We start from the raw sequence: 27004 nt of genomic DNA on the forward strand, positions 1-27004 counted from the left end.
TGTGCTTATGCTGATAAAACAACACTTTATATAGCATTCACTTACAATTTCAGGGGATATGAGATGTGCTAATGCTGATAAAACAACACTTTATATAGCATTCACTTACAATTTCAGGGGATAGGAGATGTGCTTGTGCTGATAAAACAACACTTTATATAGCATTCACTTACTATTTCAGGGGATATGAGATGTGCTAATGCTGATAAAACAACACTTTATATAGCATTCACTTACAATTTCAGGGGATAGGAGATGTGCTTATGCTGATAAAACAACACTTTATATAGCATTCACTTACAATTTCAGGGGATATGAGATGTGCTAATGCTGATAAAACAACACTTTATATAGCATTCACTTACAATTTCAGGGGATATGAGATGTACTTATGCTGATAAAACAACACTTTATATAGCATTCACTTACTATTTCAGGGGATATGAGATGTGCTAATGCTGATAAAACAACACTTTATATAGCATTCACTTACAATTTCAGGGGATAGGAGATGTGCTTATGCTGATAAAACAACACTTTATATAGCATTCACTTACTATTTCAGGGGATATGAGATGTGCTAATGCTGATAAAACAACACTTTATATAGCATTCACTTACAATTTCAGGGGATATGAGATGTGCTTATGCTGATAAAACAACACTTTATATAGCATTCACTTACAATAAGCAGTTCCCCATAAATTTTCCTGATCAGAAACATTCAAACTAAGCCAAAGTTTCAAGGTCAAGAGACCATGACTTATTTTAACATGTAAACTATGCATAGGTTATAAAGACAAAAACCACCATGACTAAAAATGGGGGGTTGGGGAGATCAACTCAGTGGATATGAGATGTGCTAATACTGATGCAACAACACATCACATATCATTGACTTACAATAAGCAGATACCATCAAACCGACATAAACAGAAACATATATCCAATAATCAATGTTTGGGGATTACTTTGTACATTTCATCACATAAAGTTTGTATGTTTAACAAAAAAAATAAGATTTCAAATATGCCAGACAAGGTTTGCATGAAATGAACTTTCTTGATAATCAAATAATGGTGATAAAATGAAATTTCATTAAAATACTTTTTCTTCACTAAAGGTAATTTCACATATTTAAGAAAAACTTTGGCCATCCTTAGGCTCAAGTACATACAAGTGATGTATCACAGGTGATCACCACACCCAAAACAAAGCAATTAATCATTTAGACATTTTCAGTTTATAACTACTTAAAAGCCTAATTATAAACATATATTTAATAATTTTCTGATAAATTATGATAGTGATATTTTACATATATAAACTTTAAAAACAATGTTACTTAATTTTCTCAAGGTGAACAAATGTCTCATCAATAATTATGTACTCTTACTATCTTACCCAGTGTCCAAGTTTTCCTGTTTAAAGACTGGTAATGCAAGCAATGCCTCACTGAAAAGAAATAAAACAACATACAACACAACTTCTGAGAAACACAAGTCTTGAAACAGGACTTTACATGTATTTATAAGTTAAAGATGGCTTTGAACTAGTTTTCAGTAAAAGGGTGCATGTGTATGCTTTAAAAGGACTGTGTGTCTTTAAAATTGAGAATGGAAATTGGGTATGTGTCAAAGAGACACCAACCTGATCAAAGAGCAGAAATCAGCCTAAACCCACCAATGGGTTTTCAATGCAGTGACAAAATCCCACATACAGAGGGGGCTTAAACTGGCCCCTTAACACAAATATGTACTGTAAATTATTTTTTATGCTTTCTATTGAATTGATGAAACAAGGCTTTTTTCAAATGATGTAAAAGTAAGTTTCTATGTTGTAGTGTTATACCATCATCTCAGGTTAGGGGAGGTTTGTAAACTCGCTGATATGTAACAAAATTGTTTAATGTTGCCACATTCAGACCAAAGTTAGGAAGCTGCCATTCAGTGTTGTTTGATGCTGTCTATCCTATTTGTTTTTTAGTGTACATATATAAGGTCGCTTTTGTTTTTTTGTTAGAATTGTTTGACATTTGATCATTTCTGGGCCTTTAGTTAACTTCCTGGTAGATTGATCTACAGAATGTCCCCCCCCCTGCACTATGCTGTTAGTTCTATCAAAAGTAGATGTGAGACCTGAAATAAAGCTATAAAACCTGACATAAGAGATTTGATTGCATTTTTCAATTTTTATCTCCATATCTAAGCAATATGCATGGTGTTCCAAATTTAAATTAAAAACAATGACTCAATAAAATAACAAATACAATCCAAACATGTTGCTACAAATATAAGCAGAAAGATCAATTCAAGTAATAATGTACGGGCAGAATTTGAATTAGTTACAGCATATGTGGATATATTGACTTTACATTGTACATAAAAATAATGATATCAGTAAGATTATACATTGTGCCAATATACTTTATAAGTATCCAAATTTTAGCAGTTAAGCAAGTTAAAATTTACTTAATAAGTCTTTTAAAGCTGACTTGGGCTTTGATCATTGTTGAAGGGAGTACGGTGACCTATAGTTGTTAATTTCAGTGTCATTTGGTCTTTTGTGGAGAGTTGTCTCATTGGCAATCATACTACATCTTCTTTATTTTAATACTTATACATAAATTCATCCCAACTAGTCAAAATATATCAATTCAAGGAATAGTTAAAAAATACCTCATGTTATAAGTGCCTGATCCCAGGTCATTTCCTAGCCCGGATAATGAACCATCAAAGTCAGCCGCCAAAGAATCATTAATGTCCCAGCTTGTGATACTGATGTTATGGTGGGACATTTTCGTCCGTTTGCTTCCTGTGGTACCAAGTTCATCGGACGACCAACCGTAGGACATTTGACTTCCACCAATATATCTAAAAGCAGAATAAACCATCATTTTTACTTTTTCTTGAACATTTATAGACATGGTTACTTTGAAATCATAGCTACTCAGGGATACTTATTTAAATGGATTTCATGATATTAACAGTTCAACAAAGTATAAATTTTATTTAAATTTGTATGCAGATCATGTTAATACATTGTAACACTGGAATAAATGAACTATATAAATTTGGTTAAAACTTATTATATATGCTTATAGAAAATCAAATATATTTTTGAGCATGTACATGAACAATTGCTTGCAAAATATAAAAGGCACTACCAATTCGCACCATTAGTAGTTATATGGTGAAGTTCTATATTAATTTCTGACAGTATTTCTGAGTTTTCCCCAGGGACCTTGTGTGATGCTTTAGCACTTGAATATGATGCTATCTGAAATAGTTTGTTATCGATAAAATGTTATAATTTCTCAATATAGATATTTCAAAATTGTGTTTAACCAGGTTTGGTATATGGTGGAGAGAACAAGTTTATTTTACATCTTTTTCTCCCTTTAGGATAGTCTGTTTATTGAAATTGTTAAGCAGTTCCACTCAAATTGTTTTACCTATTCACATGATATTTTCTCTCAAGTTATATTATCATTTCTGCTCTGTGGTTCTCTCAATGGTTACATTGTTTCATTATATAAATGTTCATTATTTTACATGTTTTATGATGAAATCATTTAGGCAAAAAGCAGTTCAGTATAGTACAGGTAAGATTTCTTTAAAAGATATCATTAATAATTTTTTCATATCACCCTGCAACTGAATTCTTCCACAGATGTCCAAAAAACACAGAAGCATGATGATGGGCTGTGTTCAATGATTTCATTCATTTATATTAAATAATAGCTTAACCTTCATGATATGGTTAATAATTGGTTATATTGTATCACTATGTCCACTATTCACTGAAATCATTTAGGCATTAAGCAGTTCATTATAGTACTGGTTAGATTTCATTAATAATTTGTTCACATTACCTGCATCAATACATAGATGTACAAAAACACTGAAGCATGATGATTGGCTGTGTTCAATGATATGATTCATTAATATTAATTATTAGCTTAACTTTCATGATAATAAATAAAACACTGTCACATCTTCAAAGTGACTTCATTAGGTAAATTTATCAAACTTAAGCAAACAGTGATTAATAGTGTGAGCATTTATGCCAAATTAACATATGCACATGTGTATGTACTTTGTACATGTACAGCACAAGTGTCCCATATATTTTTTTACATGACTTGACCATAATATTATTTCCCAGTACTAGTGAGTAAAAAAATAAGGCACTTGTCCGCACTAAAAGGTAAATATTGCATTCATTTTGCACTGCCAACTTAAAATTTAACTATCATTGTATTAAGCAATGGTAGGAAATTTGTAGTAATGGACAAAGGAAGATAACTCTAATCCTAAATATAAATCATTTATATTAATTAGAACATGTACATTGTACTAGATTCATGCACCAAGCACAATCTTAGTACTATCTTGATAAATGTTATTACTTAAATATCATTTTGTAACTTTCATCGATAAATTTCTTGAAATATTGTACTTTAACAATACCACAATACTTTAACAATATCACAATAACAATAAAGTTACCTGTATTTTGGACAAGTCATTAACCTTAAGCTTATCAACTTTTGTTTGAATGGGAATAAACTGACTTTTCAATTCTCAAAGCTAAATGTATAATTATAAACATTTTAAGTGTATGTGCATGTACATGTTGTCATATAAAAAACTTTGAATGAAACATGCACCTACATGTATTTGGGGTTTCAGAGGATTTAAAAGCATGTTAATGGTAGGTAAAGAGGGTCGGTAATGGCAAAAAGACCAATTATTTAGTTTAATTTTCAAAAAGAAAACCAGTACACACAATGTACAATATTCTTCAACTATCTGATTTTGTATCTGTAGAGCGTAGGGTATGAAATAAGAGCTGTTGTATTAATTGTAGATATGTTACAATAGAACGGTATTGGGAGATAGGTAAGCTTGTGTGTGAAAAAATGATCTACCTTTTCTCTCCACACAGCATGAAAGCTGCTGCAGTATTCCTAGAAAAAAAATACTGTAATTTATGCATTTTAGAACACAGATATATATACTGTATACAGTCAATGAAAGTGAGGACTGATTTTCATAATCCAAACACTGTGTTAACAGGTGCTCCGCATGGCACAGCTTTATACTACCGCAGTGGTCGAACCCTGAACAGTTGGGCCAAATTTGGTCACAATATTCAAGCTTGATACTGTCTAAATTTTTGACATACTATAGGTTTTTGTCATAAAATAAATGTGGTCAAAGATTTAATAAATCTATTGCACAATACTGTGTAAATGAAGATTTCTTCTTGAAACTTTTCAAAATTTGAAAACAGAAAAATTTTGAAAAAAAAAGAATCCCTTAAAAAAATTGTCAACAAAAAATCCCCCTCCCTAACTTATTGAAACCACCTTTAGAGCAAAAATCCTGAAACTCAATCCCATCCTTTCCTTTTGAAGTATGAATCCTTGTAGTACAATTTCAGATAGATCCATACACTTAAACACAAGTCATTGTCTGGAAACTACAAACAAGCTTCTTTTTTAAATATTGTTGTACAATTTCAGAGCAATTGAAATGCTTATACACAAGTTATTATCCTGAAACTAGAAAAATGCTCGTTTTACATGTAGGCCCATTTGGGCCCCTAATTCCTAAACAGTTGGGACCAGCATCCCCAAAATATATCCCAACCTTCCATTAGTGGTACATTTGTATTGAACCTTCTGAATAAATTTCCTGAAGATCAATTCATTTAAACTAGAGTTATTGTCTGGAAAACCAATGAGTCTTTGGACGACGCAGACAACATCATACCATTATACGATCCCAAAATATTTTTTTTGCGGTTGTATAAAAACTTGGTGTCAGACAATAAAAATTGAGCAACTGTTCCAAATTTTGGTAGGGAACTGGAAGTAATCCCTCCATTAAATCCCTTTCTTATTTATTATCTTGGTGTCTTTCCTCCCAACACCATGCTTTTTAATGCCATACATTTGTAATTTACCTTTGGAGTGTACCAGTAGCACGAGTTGTTGTTGACTGAAAAAATCATTTCTTGTGCTTTCTATAATTTAATGACAGTCTGACTTATAATGATAATGAAGAACAAGAGGCTCTCAAGAGCCTAAATCAATCACATGTTATTCTTTGCTTAAATCTTTCAGCAATGATTACTTTTGCAATTTACACTTTCTCTCTATCTATTTTAATATGAAAGATAATAACCAATCAAAGAGCAAAATTGCTCTGAGGGATACGATTGCCATTGTTTTAATTGACACATGTATACATGTAGCTAGATAATATTATTTTCAAAACTAATTTAACTGCACATGTAAAATGTAATTATGTAATCTGAATAGTTGCATAATACTAATAGGCTTAGCCAATCCCAGATACAAGAGTATGAACAATGTAAAAACAGTAAAATTTCATAAATAAAACTATTTGGGACAATAACCCTACAATGGGTGGTCCAATTGGTCTGAAAATTCATAGAAGATAGATTTAGACTTATTCATCACTTTTACTTCTGTCTCTTTTGCTTTGTCTACTGCAGTTTTTGAGATATACATTTTGTACATTGTGTAAGCCAAAAACTACATTTGACCCCTATGTTCTACTTTAATAGGCATGGCTACCTAGTTTGATGAAGGATCAAAACTTTGGATACAATTTATAAACTAAATACCCTAACGACCAAAAAGGAACATTTAGTTAAAGTATGAAGATATTTGGCACAGTAGATTCAGAGAATCAGATTCGGGTAAAAACAATCAAAATATTTCATGTTTCATTTTAAGTGGAGTATATACAATGTATAACTATTTGATTTTAAGACAGAGCTTTACATAATAAAGGTACATCTAATGAACAAAAAGTGACGCAATAATTTGTTTTACAGAATTTATTCAATCTGTTTTTAAATTGTAAAACAAAAAATAAATGAAGTAAAGAAATTTATAATTTTAACTTTCATTTTCTATTTTTATACTACTGCATGTACTGTTTACATCAAATTTCTTCAGTTTTCTATAAATTATTTTATTTATTTGTGATTAATTTAGGGAGAACTGTCATCATTCATCCTGTAATTTGATTGGTTTAACAATCATTTCACTTATTTCATTATCATTATTACTTTTTATTACATTTGAAATACAATAATAATCTTAGTATAATAAATATTGACTTTGCAGTTTATATTCATTTGAAAGGAAATAATTTTTTTTTTTTTTTACAAATAAACAAAATAAACAAACACAAACATGACAAAAATCCATACATAGAGTGTAGCAGGGATGATTCCAGCTGTTTTCAAATGGGTCCCTTGAACATCAAATTGGGAATTTTTATTCTCATTGGGAATTTTTTAAGCATAAAATCTAAGACGAAATAACATTATTTTCCTGTAAAAACGGAAAATGTATATTATTAAGTTTAACCTGTACACTGATGTTCATGTAAGTTGTAACATTTTGAATAGTTCTGGATGGGCTACCGTTATTACATGAATATATCATTGAACATGATGCTCTAGTTTATCATCTTAGCTATATTTACCTAGGCCTATTACAAAAACATATTTCAGCTAGCATAAAACCACTGAAAAAAATCATTCATCAGGTATTTTTTCAACAGCAGGTCATCTCTATAAATTTACCTTGATTCAAATGGATTTCAAATTGAACTGGTCAATTATAATTGTCGAATTCAGAAAAGCAATAACAAAAGTTTATATACTTAATTGATAAGATATTTAAAGCATTGAACCAGTGTTCTTTAAAATTATTTGAATAGTCTTCAAAACTTTCAAAATAGTTCCATAATGATGACATCGTATTTCATGAATGGTCTATCATCAACATTATTTTCAAAAAACGCTCAAACTTTTGTTTTTTGAGGAAATAATTTCTTTTACAAAACAAGTTTTAATCATATTATATAACCGGCTCTGCTGGGCGATCTGCTTTTACGAGATTGGCGCCCATTAAACTTTATCCATCAATGTTAATCAAAATTTGAATTTGTTTTCTGTCAAGGTCTGCTTTGACATCCATTTTTATCAGCCTGCTTACTCCCATAACATATTAATCAATTGAATTCGGCTGCTAAAATTGTTTGCCACATGTTGACATACAAATGTAATTAAATCGTTGTTAATAAAAAGCGATCGTAAACAGCATTCTTATCCGGATTTATAAACGTTTTGACAACAAACTATGAAAAATTATAGTTGCCTTAATCGGTGACAGAAACTTTTCCAGAAATATCGGTTTTTATTTTATTTTCCTGAATTGGGAATTCATTTTCATGTACATATTTTTGGGGCCGCTGGCCAATTTAAGGGCCGCTAAGCGGCCCTAAACTATATAGTGGAATCATCCCTGTGTAGTTACCTCTTTTAGATATTTTAGAAATAAAACATGAAATGAGATGAACTGCACATGTGATTCTTATAAAAGGCTTAAGTCAAAATTTCCTGATTATTAAGCCATCTCCTGTTCCTCCCATTAAAATTTTCAGTTTTTATGAAAATTCAACCCAAAAATATTTGTCAGGTTCAATTTTTTCTTCCATCAATGTCAATCTATAATATTGATTTTGAAGGTAATTTTTACCTGTAAATCAAAGAGCTGGATAATCATTTCACACTACATTTTGGGTGTCAACCATACATTTGTACTATTAATTGACATCTTTTATCACCAGAAAACTGATGTTACGTAAGAATTTAGCAAATTGCTGCAACACTTAATAGAAATTTCAAGTTACTTCCCTTGTTTTACCAAATTGCTCCTTTAAAATAATGTAAATTGGTAAAATGTTTTAAATGAAATAAAAATTAAACAAATTATGTAAGAATGGTAATTAAATGATTTTAACTTTTAACAGGTTCAATGAAACAATGAAAAAATATTAAAACACATAAATCATAGTGTTGTTTACTTTATATTCAATTGTTATGATGTTTATAACTTGCTAATGAATAGATGCAGGAAAACAAACTCCTATTTTATATCTTTATTAAGTCATTAAGAGTTCAAAGCAATTAATATGAGGCAGGCATTACCTGTGAATGGGGACGAAGTCTGCATTAATTATTTTTTTATTAAAAAATGTTGATAAACGGAAATACCGTAACGTTTCTGATATTGGTTCTGTTGTTAGGGATTTATATTGTGACGTTATTTAAGTTATGACGTCATATTCAATGTAAACAAAGAAATGCTGTTATCAGATCTTATCAGGTAACGTTTTTTTTCATATCAAACAATTATTAAAAATGATTTGGTGTTGAATTCCTTCCTATATTTGTTGATATGTTGATAAATATACATTTTATTCAAAGTCTCATAAAAAAAAAAAAGTTAACGATTTTGAGTTCATTAGTAGAATGAAAAATTCGGGAATATTTTCCCGATTTTTTTTTTATGGATTTTTCTACCATCATGACCATAGGCTATAACTACATGTACAATGTACATATCAATGTCAGACTATATAGTTATACTTTGTTGACTATCATTACTTTCACTTGCAATCAACAAGTCATAAATCCCTACAGATTGGAATATTTACTGGAAGTATTATGGGGGATAAATTTTTGTGAAACTCTATTTAACCAAAGAAACAGTATTTGGAGTATGAGAATCTTTCCTTTTGAGGTTACTGTAGTGTGCATAGGTCATTTCTGGAATCATGTCTTACACCGGAAAAAGATCGTCAATTTCGCACGCCTTTATGATGTCATTTACCAGATAGAAGGTGTGCCTGTATCCCTGCTCTATTAAAAGTTTCCAGCACTTTCATAATCGTCATTCTGTAGGGTAGTATAGAAATAATTAATGTTCCATAAGTACATTATCATGATTTCCGTATCACTGAGGGAGGATGGCCATCCTTTTAGATTTCAATTTACCAAATATTTTGTGCAGTATAAAATAAAACTATTTCACCCCTTTGCTCAACATGTGTTGGAAATTTCTATGCATACATTTTTGTCAAGTGGTGATTGAAGTCACATGACATAGTCGTCTGAAAACAGTATCCAGTAAATGGCCTATTGAAATAGGCTTTTAATGACAACTCCTTTCAGATGATTTATTAATTCCTTGACTGAGCAAAATAAAACTAGTCTTTTGCATACATGTATTTTATTGAAAACATTCTGAGTAAAAAAAAATTGCACAATGTGAATTTATTTGAAATGATTGCTTAAACAAAGTCATGTAATAATTGTGTTTCTGTTCAAATCAATCAGTATACAAGCTAAGAAAGGTGTAAGGATTTTAATACAGATACATAATGGTTGTAAGGCCAACATTCTCAGTGCTTATTATTTTTGTACATCCATAAACATGATTTTAAGAGTATCAAACATACCAGAGTACAAATGTAGATGTAAATTAGCAGCAATTTTTATCAACAGGTTAACTATTTAAGCTTTCAACTACTCCCGTTTTTTTAATGCAGTATCAAGTATAAATTGATATTCATTTTGTGCTTATTTGTCATAGTAAGCATGGTAAAATCTCAATCACAATTTATATGAAAACTTGCTTAATATTCTCGTTACAATAAGCCTTTCTGTATGAATGAAATTGTGGCTTATTCGTTTGTATGTAGCATTTGCATTTTTCTTATCTTTTAGAGTTAATATTTTATCAAAATAAAAATAAACATTGACTTTACTATAGCATGATAGTAAAAAAATATTTAGAGGCTAAGAACAGTTTCAACAGTGAAGTGCAACTTTTAGAAACATGTGCATTAGTTTAAGCATAAAGCTTAACGTTTGCAGTTATGAAACAAAACAGTTGTCATGCTGTACCTTCAAAATCAAAGAATTATAACGGCAATATATACACTTTTAGTCTTTTGTTGTCAAAATAATCACACACTATTTTTGGCCTTCACCTGTGCATGAACCGGAAGTGGAAATATAGTTTGCACATATTTACTTATATTCGTCCCCTATTGATCTCGGACCCGATTTGCCTTAATTTAAGTGTAAGTTATATGTAGTAATATGGCCATAGATATATACAAAAAGTTGTTGTGAATGTTTACTATGACTTGACATCTAAATTTAATTTTTTATATATCTCTACTATGACAAACTGTTAAACACCAAATGTGTTATAGCAGGAACATATATATATATTGTCATACTGTTCCCAGGTTATAGTACCATGCAAGGATTTGTATAGTAAGATGTTACCAGAGACATATAATAGGGACTAGTATAATAGTCCCAGATAGTACTAATTCCAAGGATTTGTAATCACTATACTTGTGACAAATCCGACTTGAGTAGTCTCAACTGAAAAATTTCGCACGGGTTCCGCGGAACCCAGTGTCCGTCGCCTACTTTTGCTGTTAATCACAGGCTCAACAAAAATGAGGAAACAATCAATTAAATCATTCCTGTCGATACTATCTTTTGATTGTAAAAAGCTTCTGTCCAAGTTTGGTAAAAATCCAAGATAGTTTATGAATCTAATAAATGTTTTAAAAACATAAACTGTAGACTGTATGTAATGTTAACTAGAAGAAAAACCAGGCGCGGATCCAGAGGGGGGTTCCGGGGGTTGGAACCCCCCCTTTTTTGGACGATCAATGCATTTGAATGGGGACATGTAATTGGAACCCCCCCCCCTTTGTCCTGGGTTAGGAACACCCCCTTTTTAAAATGGCTGGATCCGCCCCTGAAAACTAAGTCCATTTATAGGGACTTTATAAGTAAAATACAGATACACAGATACAAAATTTGAACAAAATTTCCTTCTAGATACTAGTTTTTGATCATAAATAAAGACAACAGTAGTATACCGCTGTTAACAAGCTTCTGTTCACAAGGTTATCTTTCACGAATTTGACTATACTTTTTGGACCTTTTGGATTATAGCTCTTCATCTTTTATATAAGCTTTGGATTTCAAATATTTTGGCCACGAGCATCACTGAAGAGACATATTTTGTCGAAATGCGCATCTGGTGCAACAAAATTGGTACCGTTGATTTTATTACAGTCCACAGGAGGACATGTCATCTTAGCGGGGAAAATTATTTTCAGATTCCGAGCGAACCAGTTTTCGCTCTTATTCATGAACTGTACGTGCTTAGCAGAGAAGCATCAAATGCCAATTCTAAAGTCTTTGGATTGACCGGCGACCGGGGTTCGAACCCACGACCTCTCACAATCGAGGGGAACACTCAACCTCAATAAATTTTCTTGTTAATTTCAAATCAGTCACATCAATTGTTATTTTTTGGAACATTTGTGACATTTTGCTATGAACAAGCCTTTCATTATCCTCACGGCCTTCACTTGATTAACCGAGGGATAAGTCGGTTAAACTATATTGAGTATGCGGCTATATGGGCCGTTGGTATGTTAATCGGGTTGGCTAAAGTCTGTTAAGCTGGGAGCTTATTCACAAAGCCTCCGTTAACTAACGGACCCGTTAACTTAACGGAGACGTTAACGGGTACGTCCGTTAAAATTTAACGTGGTATTCACAAACGTTTCCGTTAACATTGTGATAACGGGTGCGCTATTAACGGGTGCGTTAGTATGCACATAAGACGTAATTGATATGTCGGGTGTTTTCATTGGTTTATAAATCGACTCGACACTACAATGATCAAAGAGTTTGTTTACATTTTTATAATAATAGTGGTAACTTTTTCCAGCGGTTGTGCATTCTAGACAATATCGGATACAATACGTCGAAAACCTCAGTCGAAAACAAACAATCCGATCAAGTCTACATCTGTTTTAGGTTTAATTTGTTCATTTAACTATTTTTATATGTTTTATTTCATTTAATAGGCTTGTGATAGTAGTGTACACACCCTGCACGAGTGGTCTGAAATTAAGTTGCCTATTACAAAAGAAAATGTCTCCTCTTATCCACATACGCTATAATTTTAAGGAAGTTCACCGTTTCGCCCTTTATATCGTTCGGTCAACTCGGATGCAAAACCTTTCAACGGTATTATGTTTTTCTTAAAATGTTCTTGGTTTAACGAATGTGAATAACATACCGGTAAGTCACTAAGCAATACGAAAACCACAAAAAAGTACACTCAAGTAAATGGTGCAAATAGTACTTTAAGTAAAATCGACTTTTACATCGAATGACCGTGAGGGCATTTCAGTGTATTGTTGCCACAGACATTTCTACCTACGTGGCTTTCGTTTTTGACTGATAACTAAACGCAAAATAACATTCCTTATCACTTGTTATACATCAATTTCACCAAAAACATGCATAAAAATTATTTTTGAGAACATAGACAAATAATTTGAAAATGTTTTGTCGTGGGAAATATATATATCAATATTATAACAAATCAAAATTACCGAAAAATTTGTGATTACGCATGATGAAGAATATCACAGGAAAGTTTTGCGAGAAAATATGAATGCCTACTCAAATCCAATCTATTAGAAAAATTGAATTATTACAGAAGGGTGTCCACCATGCGCTTACACGGCACTATCAATAGAATAGTTGAATAGAAAGATATACAAATGGATGAAATTATATAAACATGTAACTGTTATATACAAATATTTATATAATATATAACAACAAACCAGAGTATACTCATTTGTATCACTACAATGTAATAGTTATTGCGGCGAGGTTGAATTCCCTCTCATTTATTCATCATGAACGCACGAACTTGTCTCAGAAAAAAATATATCTATGTACCTTCATCTCACTTTTAGGTATAGAGATGTTATTTTTTTTTGGTGACCATCCAAAAGAACTTGCGGTCATCCTATGTTCAGTACTTCAGTACTTTGTTCTGTTTTGACCCCATGATAATCTTGTCTGTAGGGTTCACATGATTCCGACATCATTGGTCAATGATTATATGAAATGCGATTAGAGGTTTAACTTCGCATGCTTACTAATTAAAATGTAACTGGTCAGAAGAAAACACCAAAATCATTTTGAACTCATGGGGTAAATAAAAAAAACCTCCTGCATTGACAACTCTAAATACTGTACATGTCATTAATTCAAGCTTAACCTATCATTGGTATTAGCAATGCATCTTTTGTATATATGTTTAAGGATGTTGAAGGGCATTAGATGGACTTCAAACTTATCCAGGTGTATTCAAATAATCCCAGTGTCTCTGTGCTGGGTATGACCCCCCTACATACAAAAAAAAATGTAAGTATGTCATCCTTTTGGCTTAGTTTGATGTATATATACGCTCACACAAAATATCCTGTCAAAATTTGGGCAGTAAACCTGATGCTTCATGTATGAAAAGTGTTTTGCTCTATGCATGTTAGATAGTTAAATATTTTATTCTCTGAAAACTAAGTTCAAGTGTACAGAGAAATATATGTAATATAAATACAAAATTAATACAGTAAATTTCTAGCCCTTCATCCTTGACAAAGTACTACTTTGTCTGCGTTTTTATTAGATATATTTGTACTAATTCATTGGATATTTATTAAATATTTGCCACTGGACGTGAAGCAAACAACAAGCTCCTTCCTACATCGACGAAGATAATAAAAAGTGTCAGTTTCCTAAAGTCAAACTAGATAATTGTGCCTTGTAATCTTTGAAAAATTAAAGTTTCCAACTATCCAAATTTACTTTGAATGAGTTGTGCGCTAAATTATAATGATCAAGGTGTTTTTATGCCCCATTTTCGATCGTCCGTTTTAATTTTAATGCCAAATTAGAGATTTTATCCCAATTTTACGGCACATTAAAGATATAAAACGACAGCGCGAGTGGGGCATCCGTGTACTATGTACACATTCTCGTTTTTTAATATATAGTCCTGTTCAGGGCCTTTTTCTTGAACTAAATTTAATTAGGATAAAACATAAGAAGACGCGGTATAATTGCAAATGGAACAACTCTCCACAACAGACCAAATAAGGAGCATATTTTGCCTAAACAATAAAGGTAAATCTTTTCATATGAGTGCAACATGTCTTAAAATTTGATAGCTGAATACACTTGAAATATAATGGATGGTGTTGAAAAAATAAAAAACAAAATATTACTTTTTTTTGCTTTTCTTTTACTTTGTCTAACAAGTTTGAACTAATTCCTCCTCTGCACATTTTTTTGACAGAAAGAAAAGCTCTTTAACTAGTCTCCATTACCCTTTGGGTTATTATTTTTGTGATCCGATTTTATACGGTACACCATACGAAATTTATAGATATAGGAAGATGTGGTGTGAGTGCCAATGAGACAACTCTCCATCCAAATAACAATTTATAAAAGTAAACCATTATAGGTCAATGTACGGCCTTCAACACGGAGCCTTGGCTCACACCGAACAACAAGCTATAAAGGGCCCCAAAGTTGTATGAATAATATGAGATAAGGAGTATACGCCAATGAGACAGGAACTCAACAGCAAAAAATAACTAAAGGACATATAGATGCAAATATTCAGGTAGTTACATATGAGAGGTGTCATCCTGTTTAGCTCTGAATTGTCCCGATTCTTTATTAAAAACAAACTTCAGATGAACTTAACAGAAGCAATAAAAGATATTCATTAAACCCCAGTTCCCAAATAACGATAGACCCAACAATTAAGAAACAATCGTTTATTTACAAGTGACCAACCGCATGCCTCTTTTAAAGGCTTATTTTCACTTTCTTAGTACAAGACAAATCTCTCATGGGCCGTGAATTGACCATGTCGTCTGCATTTTCTATGGTGTGTCTTCTGTACTATTATTTGTCTGTTTGTCTTTTTTATTTTTAGCCATGGCGTTGTCGGTTTATTTTCAATCTATGAGTTTGACTGTCCCTCTGGTATCTTTTGTCCCTCTTTTAAAATAAGTTTGATCGATTTTTTCTTTCCAAATGTTCAAATAAATTGATAATGCTATGTTTTAAAATAGCTATTAACCAATCAAATCGGTAGTATATCGATATGTTAGGTATACTGCACAATACAGTGACCGGGTAACCGGAACTCCTGACATAGCTCAGACCAAGTAAGGTCACCTAATCTTTGCAGAATAATTACTAGCATATCCCGACTTAATTTTTCGATAAATATAACTTCAAAGGGTTTCAAAAATGCTATAGATAGGCATTATTTAAACTTCAAAATCTTAACTTTAGTCTATGAAATAGTTATAGTGTATCTGTATTGCACTGAGGCCTTAAGGGTAATTTTTTTTTATTTATCAAAAATCGGATTATTGGGGTTCTTTGATATGCTGAATCTAACTAAAACAAATTTATACTGGACCATAATAGGTAAATGTCCATAGGACCGGTTAATAAAAATCTAAAACTGAACATACATAATAGATAAACGAGTTTAAACAAAGCATGTTTCCAAATAACTTGCATAGTATATTGAGTACTAAAATAGGAAGAAGACTAAAACATTTAGCTGAAAAATATAGAAATTTTGTTGCCTGCACAACTCCAGCTCATTAAAAATACGAATTAATACAGGAAGGTGCCTGCTTTACTCGTACAATAAACTATGTTGATAAGAATAAACTGTGGGCATTCAATGAATAAACCTTTGCATATAAGGTCGAAATGATGATCTGCTACACCACTGGTATTCTTATACTGATATGATAACAAATAGCAATCCAGATTATAATGATGGCTAAATACAGTCAGTATAACAGCACTGACATGAAGATCCCTGTCCTCACCCAACAGATATTGATGTCATACGAGTAGACAGTACTTCAGTACTTTGATTGAATTTGTTAAAGTTTTGTTCTTTTTATTTTTTAAGAGACAAAGCTAGATGCTGCAGATTTTGAAACTTATGATGAACCATATAGCAAAATTAACTAGTCCTTACAGGTGAAGTTCCAGATGATGTCAACGCTAATCCTATATATGTTGGTAATAAATAAGCTTCTGTTCAAATTGCCTTAAATTCCATGAAAGGTTTGACAAAGTTATTGATGACTTCAAAACTATAACATCAGACTGAATCAGAATATTTACTTTGAAAAAAGCTTAAAATTGAGAATGGAACTAGGGAATATGTCAAAGGGACAATAACCCGACCAAAAAGCAGATTACAGCTCAAGGCCTCCAAAGGCTCATCAACGCAGTGAGAAAATTCCGCACCTGGAGGTGGGTTTCAGCTGGCCCCTTAATACAAATGTGAACTACTTCAGTTCATTTATCAGTATAATACGGGAAAATGATAATAAATACACTGAAGGTTTTGATCTGCATGGATTTTATAATTTTATATATTGGTCATAAACATGCTTATGTATGTTTAAATTTTTCTAATTTCTAAAACTCCATAAAGGTTTATCAAAGTTATTGATGTCTATTTTTTTAACCAGACTGACCTTTATACCTTGCTGTTCGGTGTGAGCAAGGCTCAGTGTTGAAGGCCGCATCTTGACCTATAATGGCTTAAATTGTTACATGGATGGAGAGTCGTTTCAGTGGCACTCATACCACAGAGCAGACAACAGCAGAAAGTCACCAAAAGGTCTTCAATGCAGCGAGAAATTCCCGCACCCGGAGGCGTCCTTCAGCTCAGTGGACCCTTAAACAAATATATATACTAGTTCAGGGATAATGAACGCCATATTAAACTCCAAATAGTACACAAGAAACTAAAACAGTATCGTAACTATATCCCTTCTTAATAAGTCTATTTAAAGGTTTTGTTAGCTTCTGATATGTGAAAACTGACATTTTTGTGCTTTATAAAGAATATTTCCATAAAATAGTGGTCTAATCTGATCAATGATTAGAGCAAGGGGTTTAAGAAAAAAAAAGTTAACAGTTTTGCCTAACGGGTGAAAAATAATTGTTAGGGTCTTGACGAATTGCCATTCAGCTAACAGTTTTGCTTTATTCAAAACAAAAGAAATTGCTAACGCTTGGGTTTTCCCCCTAATCAGTATTGAATAAAGTAGCATATTTTATGGTGGGTTGAAATAATCCGTATGCATATGCATAGTGCTCGTTTAACGGATACGTTGAAGTATCCGTTAGTTATTGGGTTTAACGGAACATTTAACGGAGACGTTAACGGGTGTTAATTAATGGAGGCTTAATGAATACGAAATAAAATTAGCGGAAATTTAACGGAAATGTTAACGGGTCCGTTAGCTAACGGATGCTTTGTGAATAAGTTCTCGAGAAAATCATTGCATGGGTAGTATTTTTCATTGTATAGCTTTTAAAATATATTTTTATCATAAAAAATATTCATGTCTGGCAAAACAATCCAGTGTACTGAATCCAGCGGAGTAATTTTTTTTTTCTAGCTTCGATAAACAATTTATAATTACTCATCAATAAAATACACATTTTACACACAAAATGTACAGAAAATGACAAGTTGGTTGAATGCAACATTTTGAACATCGAAAAAAAAAAGACAGGCATTACGTTTGTTATATATAACCATATATGAATCATTTTGTGATAAATCTACACGAAAATCTGTATCTTGATGACATAAAATAATTGTTATTAAAAACCTGGTCTGTTAATGGGTCGGATGTATAATTGGACTGTTAAGAGTTATGAATGACAATAAAAGTATAATTTGATTGCTATATAATATGGGGTGTTATCGGATGAAATGGGTAGGCTCAAGACGAGTGGCCAAAGTATATGGAAACAACGCATGAACAATGAAACATAAATTTAGACAATGGAAATTGAAAATTGATAAAAATGGTTTAAAAAAATGTAATATTAAAGTAATACTAATTTCATCCAAGAATGGTCGCATATATAATGCGGATTCTGTTTCATTGTTATGAATGACACCAATTTGTCATCTTCTTTTGTAACCAGTATATAAATCAGAGATACACGTCGTAATGAAAATAAACACCAGTAAGTATAATATATTGGGATGCTTAAATATAAAGAATAGAGAAAGAATATTGAGTAAAATAAATAGAATGTAGAGAAAAGTGACAAAACAATTTAAAGAATACAGAAATGAACAGCAACCACAAATTCGACCCCCTAATTGTATACACAAGAATCTATATGGAGACGCAGAATATATAATAGACAAAGACAGAAGAGAGCGATGCAATGATAAAAAAAAAAGAGAAAAAATAATAATTGATTAAGAATACAGAAATGAAACACCCCTTTTTCACTATTTAGACCCCTCGATAAACATTGGTCTCCTGTCAACCACTGAATCTGATAGCTGAGGCTGAGGCTCCAGAGGCGGATCCAGGGGGTGGTCATCCGGTGCCGGTGACCACCCCCTGGGTTTGCAAAAGTGGTGCACCATGTACCAAAAAATGGTGCACCTTGAACATTTTGAAAAATCAAATCAATTTGTCTATCGTAATCACCAGTCATAAAGTTGTCATTTCTTACCTTAAGGCTAAATACATGTACCTTGACAGGTATGTTTATACAATGAACATGTAATCAACAATCGCTAATTACTTGGTCGATTTCTTTGATGTTAAGGTGTAAAAATTAAGAGACAGTCCTCAATCTTAGATGTTTTTAGCAGGTAATTTGTACTTTTTTTACATTACGTTTATCTAAATTTTTAAAGTTTGTATAATAACTTTTCTCGACCAATAATATATTTTACTGTGATGCCAAAATTCAAAAATAATTTAAAGTTTTAAAGTCACATAAATATTGAATGAATACCCCCGTTCTATCATCTGTTTGTCTAAAAGTTTCATTCATTTCAATTTTTTAGTAACTTATACCCTCTTTCCTTCAGGAAACGCCACAAATCAGCCCCCTCTGAAGTACCAACGACTTGTAATGGACCTAGCATTGATACGAATAAAAGTGATCAGATTAAAGAAACAACCCCGACTTACATATATAAGTACAAACGACATTGGTTTTGTAAAACAATCAACACGTAAATTAACAAACGAAGAGAAATTTAATTTGATAAGAAATCATTTCCAACCTGGAATAAACTATAACTTTCCTGTAAAAAAATATGCAGGAAAGAACAGATTGTTTCAGCTGAATTGACTAAATCGCTATGATGGGCTAGTGTACTCACCTTCACAAGAAGGAGCTTACTGCATATACTGTTCTCTGTTTGGGGTTAATAGTTTGGGAACATTATCATGCAAACCACTAACAGATATGGCACATGCAAGTACAAGACTTAATGAGAAATCATGTAAAAAAAGTCATACTGAAGCTAGAGCAAAAGCTCAACTTTTTCTTGAAAACATTGAGCAAAGGACTACTGATATTTAAATAGTTTTATTGATAAAGCAATGAATGAACGTATAAAAGCAAACAGAACTGTTTTGGAATCTATATGCAAGTGTGTTTTAATTTGCGGCAAACAGAATCTTCCTATAAGGGGCCATAAAAAAATAGAATTTTGATTTAAGATTTCAAAAGGTGACCACCCCCTAATAAATTCCTGGATCCGCCCCTGAGCTCAGTAAATATTGTAAAGTGCAAACAGAACAAAATTTCGAGGGGGGGGGGGGGGGGTGGGGTTGAAACAGTAACGGATTGCAATGTACTCAACATGGTGACAAATGCTAGAAGTTTACAAGCGCACAACTGCAGTTCTCCTCTGCATTTGTAGAAATGAACTAAATGGAATAAAACGAATTAAAACTCAAGATAAACATATATATATATATCTGTATTCGAGTTATTCCATTTACTTCTTTAGAATGATTTGTAAACAACATATGCTTAAGTAATAGAACAAAAGAACCAATTGGATGATGCTGACGAATAAGGGTTTAGCGTCCAGTGGCAAATTTATACATGTATTTTAGAACGACAACATGTTATATGTACCCTACATGTGTTGTTTTAGACAAACACTTTCAGTTGTTATTGAAAGTTCTATCGTGTTTTAAGATATTTGATGCAGAAAAATGTATAAAAATGACGCATTTGATATACCGTGGCCATGATATATATCGATAAAAAAAAATTGAACAATAGAATAACACAGATACATTCAAAACAGAAGTTATGTCAATTTACCAAAATTATGAAGACCTAATTTAAATACATATACGAGATATCATGTGTCATAATAAAATTATATCTCGGTGAGCAATTTAAAACCATCAGAGTTTTTATAAAAATGTCTTAAACAACTTGGGTTATCTCGCTTGGAAATGTCAATTATTCTTGTACATGTAACTATAAAGACCACTCGGCCACCGAGGCCCCTCAAAAGATTAGAATATGGCCACTAACTTCCAAATAATTTAAAACCTATACATCACTAGGACGCATTTAAAGCTACAATACATCTAAAACATTAGTTAAGTCATATCTTAATTATTATTTGTGACTAAAATTCAATTAATTCCATACCTCCTCTTAATTTCTTAATGTTTAAATCTGATTTAAGAGAACTTTACCCTTTATCTTTAAAGAGAGGTAGAAGATACCATATACTGTCAAACTCATAAGTCGAAAACGAATTGACAAAGTCATAAGAAACCTCAAATTAAAAAAAATAATGCATATGTTTTTATTATAACTCAATGGATAGTTACCATTATAAAACTTATGTACATATACTTTTTCTGAAGAAAATTCTTTAATTTATTCACATTTAGAAGAAGTTTACTTTATTTTAATTGCTTCCTTCCAGGAAGTGCTCAATTTCCATGCTTTTTTGTTGATTTTTTGTTGATTGTTGACAAACAGGTGACAATCGTTAAACTTCGGCTTCAAAACACGAACTTTAATTACTACCTGCCATATTTTCACAGCACTGACCGATTGAATAAAAAATTGACGATTATACGAAATTTATGCGAAAAAAATCAAAAATTATTGAACAGAAGACTGTTTATGATGTTTGTATGCATTGGTTCAAGAATTGGAAGAACATTATTTTTCACCAGTCACTCGTTTCTTATGACTTAAATTGTAACCTACGTAACCAGTTCGCAATTGGATAGCGGGTGCTGTTTTTGATTAGACCTACACGAACCCTACTAAAACATGGGAGTGACTCGTTTAGAAAAAGTCTGTATTTACTTTCTGTGCAACATAAAAGATTCAACTTAAAACGTAGCCATTTTCACAAAAAATCATAAGTGTAAAATTTATCGCAAGTCTTAAATATTCCTTAACAAGTCCTGAATATTTTATCGTAAAATTTATTTTTATACACTGAAGATTTTTTGTGTAGTCCTTTAAAAATTGGTCAGGCGCCAGGCATAATTTATTTATTGTAATTATAGAAAAAGTGTCAAGTAGTTCTTGTTTCAATTAATTTAAACAATTACCTAAATTAGGATCAACTAACATTATGCTTCCTGACTAAATTTCAAAACAGATTTATTAACAGATTTAATGTTTTTATAATAGCATTGTCATATAAATCAACAGGACGTCGACCTACGGTCGTCAACCTTGGAATAAATGTCCAAATCATTTCATAGCAGGAAGTTCTAGTAATCGTTATATAATTTTGCATGACAAAAGAAGATAATTCTGTAAAGATATTCATTATCGAATGCAGCTCTCGTATATACAGTTGCATCAAAAGCAATTTATCTCTGTGGACATCATATTAGAGGGCCTATTGCCTTAGTTCATTATAGTTATCGAAACTTTTCCATTATTGATCAATCTGTATAGTTATCGAAACTTTTACATAATTGATCAATCATTATAGTTATCGGAACTTTTACATAATTGATCAGTCATGATAGTTATCGAAACTTTTACATAATTAATCAATCATTATAGTTATCGAAACTTTTCCATTATTGATCAATCTGTATAGTTATCGAAACTTTTACATAATTGATCAATCATTATAGTTATCGGAACTTTTACATAATTGATCAGTCATGATAGTTATCGAAACTTTTACATAATTAATCAATCATTATAGTTATCGAAACTTTTACATTATTGATCAGTCATGATGTTATCGGAACTTTTACATTATTGATCAATCATTATAGTTATCGAAACTTTTACACTATTGATCAATCATGATAGCTATCGGAACTTTTACATTATTGTTCAATCACGATAGTTATCGGAACTTTTACATTATTAAACAAACATTATAGTTTTCGAAACTTTTACATAATTGATCAATCATTATAGTTATCGAAACTTTTACATTTTTGATCAATCATGATAGTTCAAAAGCATGCACCAGAATATCTATGTAATCTTGTACCTCCTTGTGTACAAAGTACAACCAACTACCCGTTGCGAAATGGTCATGATATTATTGTTCCATTTTGTAGACTTTCCCTTACTACTGAATCGTTTATTCCCTCTACTTTACGTGAATGGAATAAACTTGATCCAAAAATTCTATATTTCTAAATTTAAGGGCATACGATACAGTAAAGATCCCTCGTTGATTTTTTCTTAAAATTTTGATAGAAGGTCAATTTCAATGTGTACTTTTCAAATATGCAAAGAAAAAAGTACCTTCATGACTTACTTTTTGAGATAATTTGGTTCGAAATTTGCATATTTGGAAGAAAATCCCTGAAATTTCATAAATTATGACTTTTAAAGAAAGTAACAATACTTTTGAACGAAAAGTCATAAGTTAACCGGGTTTTTTGTAAAATATTCCCTTGATCCATGGCATCAACATGCTGAAACAAGTTTAAAGTTAAATCAAATCATCATGTTCCGGATTTAGATTGCTATATCCGAAATAAAGAAATTGACCATATTTTTGCGTCTTTCTGGAAGTGCAGAAAAAATTTGATCGTTGATTTTTTCCTGAAATTTCGGCCGAGTGTTCTTGAAACAGTACTTGATTGATTGCAAAAGAAAAAAATTGGGGTCCATGTGCTTGTTTTTTCAATAAAAGCCATTTACCTTAATTATTTACGACGTCTGTCAGTATGGCGCTAAATTACGTTAAATTAAGTTTTAATCGCAACAACGTCGTATAATCATTCCCGCCGTACACGAGTTCGCTGTCAAGTGTTTTTCAAAGCGTTGATACTTATCATAAAAATTTATAAGATGATTAATCATAAAATGGAAAAATATTTGTGCTAAACATTTACGAAACGAAATTTGGACAGGAACCTTTTCATAATAAAAAAAAGACTATAAAAAGGATTCTAGCAGATTGCTTTGTTAGATGTACGGGAAAAAAAGAAAATCTGATAGAAGTATAAAGGTGCATCTCCATCCGACATTAGTTCTTAATTGCTTCATGTACTGTAAGAGGATAGACAACATTATTGACATGACAAAATGTGAACCAACTATAAATTAAGTGAGGCGATACCATACATTGACAACAGTATAACCTTCAACAATGACAAAACCGATACGTATTGTCAACTTTAAAAGGTCCCGACGTACTTTGATTTATTTTTTTTTACATTCAAAAGATAATCATCTTTCAAATTTAAATTGTAAGCAGTACTTCTTGTTTTATAATAAGAGCTGTTTTGTGCAGTTTAAACTCATGCCATTATTGCCTCAATCAATAAAGAGAGTGTCTCATCCTGTTCTGGACTTGAAATTGGTACATAAAAAAAATGCCGATTTTAATTGATATTTTAAAAACATATAATGTTGTATGTGTATGTAGAAAAACTGTCAATAAAAGTCCGTTAAAAAGATTTAAAAAAAATACATTGGTGTCGTTTTTGGTTTGAATTTAAGCAAAATATTACAAATAGATGCAGAATTGTCACACGTTAGTTTGTTTAATTGGTTGTGTTCTTTTTGTATATGAAACTGGATGTAATAGACCAAAACAAGAAAACGCCCGTTCACATGCTGTTAAAAGGGCTTGTAATTAAATTATGTCTTTGGGTATTGTTCATCATATTTGTATTTTGTTCATTGTTTTGTAGTTAAATCATGCCGTAAGTTTCCCGTTTGAGTTGTTTTGCATTTGTCATGTAGGAGCCTTTCATAGCTTACTACGCGGTATGGGTTTTACTAATTGTTGAAGGCCATCCGATGTCCTATAGTCGTTTAGCCATTTGGTCTCTGATTGACATTTGCCTCATTGGTAATCATACCACGTCTACTTATTTGTATAAGCATGTCCCTATTGTACTTCAATGTATTGAGAGATAAAAATTGAAATATCGGCAAATGTACACTAATTGCAGACAGACAGACAAATCAGAAAGTGTACACACGTTAAAACTCGTCGTATAGTTAGACGATCGGATAGACGAACAAAGTGTTTTAAATATAGCTCTACTTCTAGACAAACAAGTACGCCGACATTCATACGTATACGCCGTAAAAAAGGTTATGTAACTTATCTATAGATAAAGACATCGTTCAATGTTATTCTCTTATACCGGCTGCTGTACTTCCTATGAAATATTATATTACAACTTCATTTTCGGTTTTATTAAAATAACATTTGGATGTCATAAATGTGCAATTAAATATTTGCCGCTGGACGTTAAGCAGCTACCAATACTCATAATTAGCTATTGCAGGTCGTTTTGTTCCGAATTGTGTTATTGGTAAAATGTTTTTCAGCATGTTACAGTTTAAGCAACGAATAGTAAGATAGACCCCAATTCCGTGCAATTTTTCTTTCTCTACGTTGAGCAGATTCCGCTGGGCCGTGCAGTTTTGGCAGTTATTCAGTGCCAGACTAAAAAACTCCACAATTCTTCTTCCGTCTTTCCATGTTATACAGTCAGTACTCTTTTCTGTGTCTATTACCATTTCTTCAATTTCGTCATGCAAAATTGTATTTGATTTATTTTTGTACATCTTAAGTATTTTCTTTAATCTCACTGCTTTTCGGCGGTTTTCTCCGTCTTTTAGAAACGGCATGCCCACTCTTTTAGCAGGTACTTTTTTGAAATTCGCGCAATCGAAATTAATGGCGTCAGTGAATATTCCGCGAAATATGACTTCTTTTAAAGCGACGTCGCGAAATGTTAACGTTCTTATTAGAAACATCGCGAAATTACAACGTTCTGGTTACCAACGTCGCGAAAACAACACGAACAGTTTTGAAATCGTTATTATCTGCCCCTGCTACTGTATCGTATTCCCTTAAGAAAGAATTAAAAAACGATAGTCTATTATGTAAAATTGAAACGTTTTATTTGTACGGCCCAAGGAAATTAAATATAGTCTTAACGCAATTGCGATGTTCCGCTTCATTCTTAAACAATGACCTATTTAGAGCTAATATTATAGATGATCCGATCCTTCTTGCCATTGTGGGTCTGATATTGAGGATGTCTACCATTACTTCTTCGTTTGCCCAAAATACACATTATGTAGAAAAACCTTATTCCATAACCTTAACTGGCTATCTGAAAACTTTGTTTTAGATACAAAACTATTAATTTGCGGACACTTGGAACTTTCGAACGAACAAAATATTCAAATTTTCAAACATGTTCAAATTTTCATAAAAAGGTAAAAAAGATTTCTTATGCCTTGATAGAGCGTTATTATTACTGACACGGAACGTCATCATTGTCATCAATTCACAAGTCGTCGTCACAGAATTATACGACTTTTCAAACTTTCTTTTTCTCTTTTTACTTTCTATCCTCTTTGTTCACCTATGAAAGCTAGTATTATATTGTATAAATTGTTTGTTTTATATGCATGTTCATTATATTATACTATTACTGTAACTTTATATTGTATTATGGAGAAGACTTCATAAGTATGATTTACTTGTGTCTAATCCATTTTGCTTTAATTCAGCAAATAAAATATGTTTAAACTAAATAAATCATGATAGTTATCGGAACTTACACATTATTGATCAATCATGATAGATATCGGAACTTTTCCATTATTGTTCAGTCACGATAGTTATCGGAACTTTTACATTATTGCTCAATCATTACTGTTATCGAAACTTTCACATTTTTGATCAATCATTATAGTTATCGAAACTTTCACTTTTCTTATCAATCATTATAGTTATCGAAACTTTTACATTATAAATCAGTCACGAAGTTATCGAAACTTTTACATTATTGCTCAATCATTCTTGTTATCGAGACTCACATTTTTGGTCAAACATTATAGTTATCGAAACTTTTACATAATTGACAAA

At 31.7% G+C, this 27004-nt stretch overlaps 1 protein-coding gene across 2 annotated transcripts in view; it reads right to left on the reverse strand.

Annotated features, from left to right (window-relative positions):
- The window catches only part of LOC139512895 (transcription factor CP2-like), a 29332-nt gene extending 18420 nt beyond the window's left edge, over positions 1–10912 (reverse strand). Inside the window, exons 1-4 of one of the 2 annotated variants that reach the window (XM_071300849.1) lie at positions 10804–10904; positions 4934–4972; positions 2679–2873; positions 1405–1455 (exon numbers count right to left, since the gene is read on the reverse strand). In XM_071300849.1, coding sequence (XP_071156950.1) covers positions 1405–1455; positions 2679–2873; positions 4934–4953 — 266 coding nt within the window. In that variant the 5' untranslated portion in view covers positions 4954–4972; positions 10804–10904. Of the gene's footprint in view, positions 1–1404; positions 1456–2678; positions 2874–4933; positions 4973–10803 lie in introns of both variants that reach the window. The other variant, XM_071300850.1, reaches the window with a different exon arrangement.
- Positions 10913–27004: the final 16092 nt, after the last annotated feature.

This window comes from Mytilus edulis, chromosome 2, assembly GCF_963676685.1.
Source record: "Mytilus edulis chromosome 2, xbMytEdul2.2, whole genome shotgun sequence".
Taxonomy (NCBI): Eukaryota; Metazoa; Mollusca; class Bivalvia; order Mytilida; family Mytilidae; genus Mytilus; species Mytilus edulis.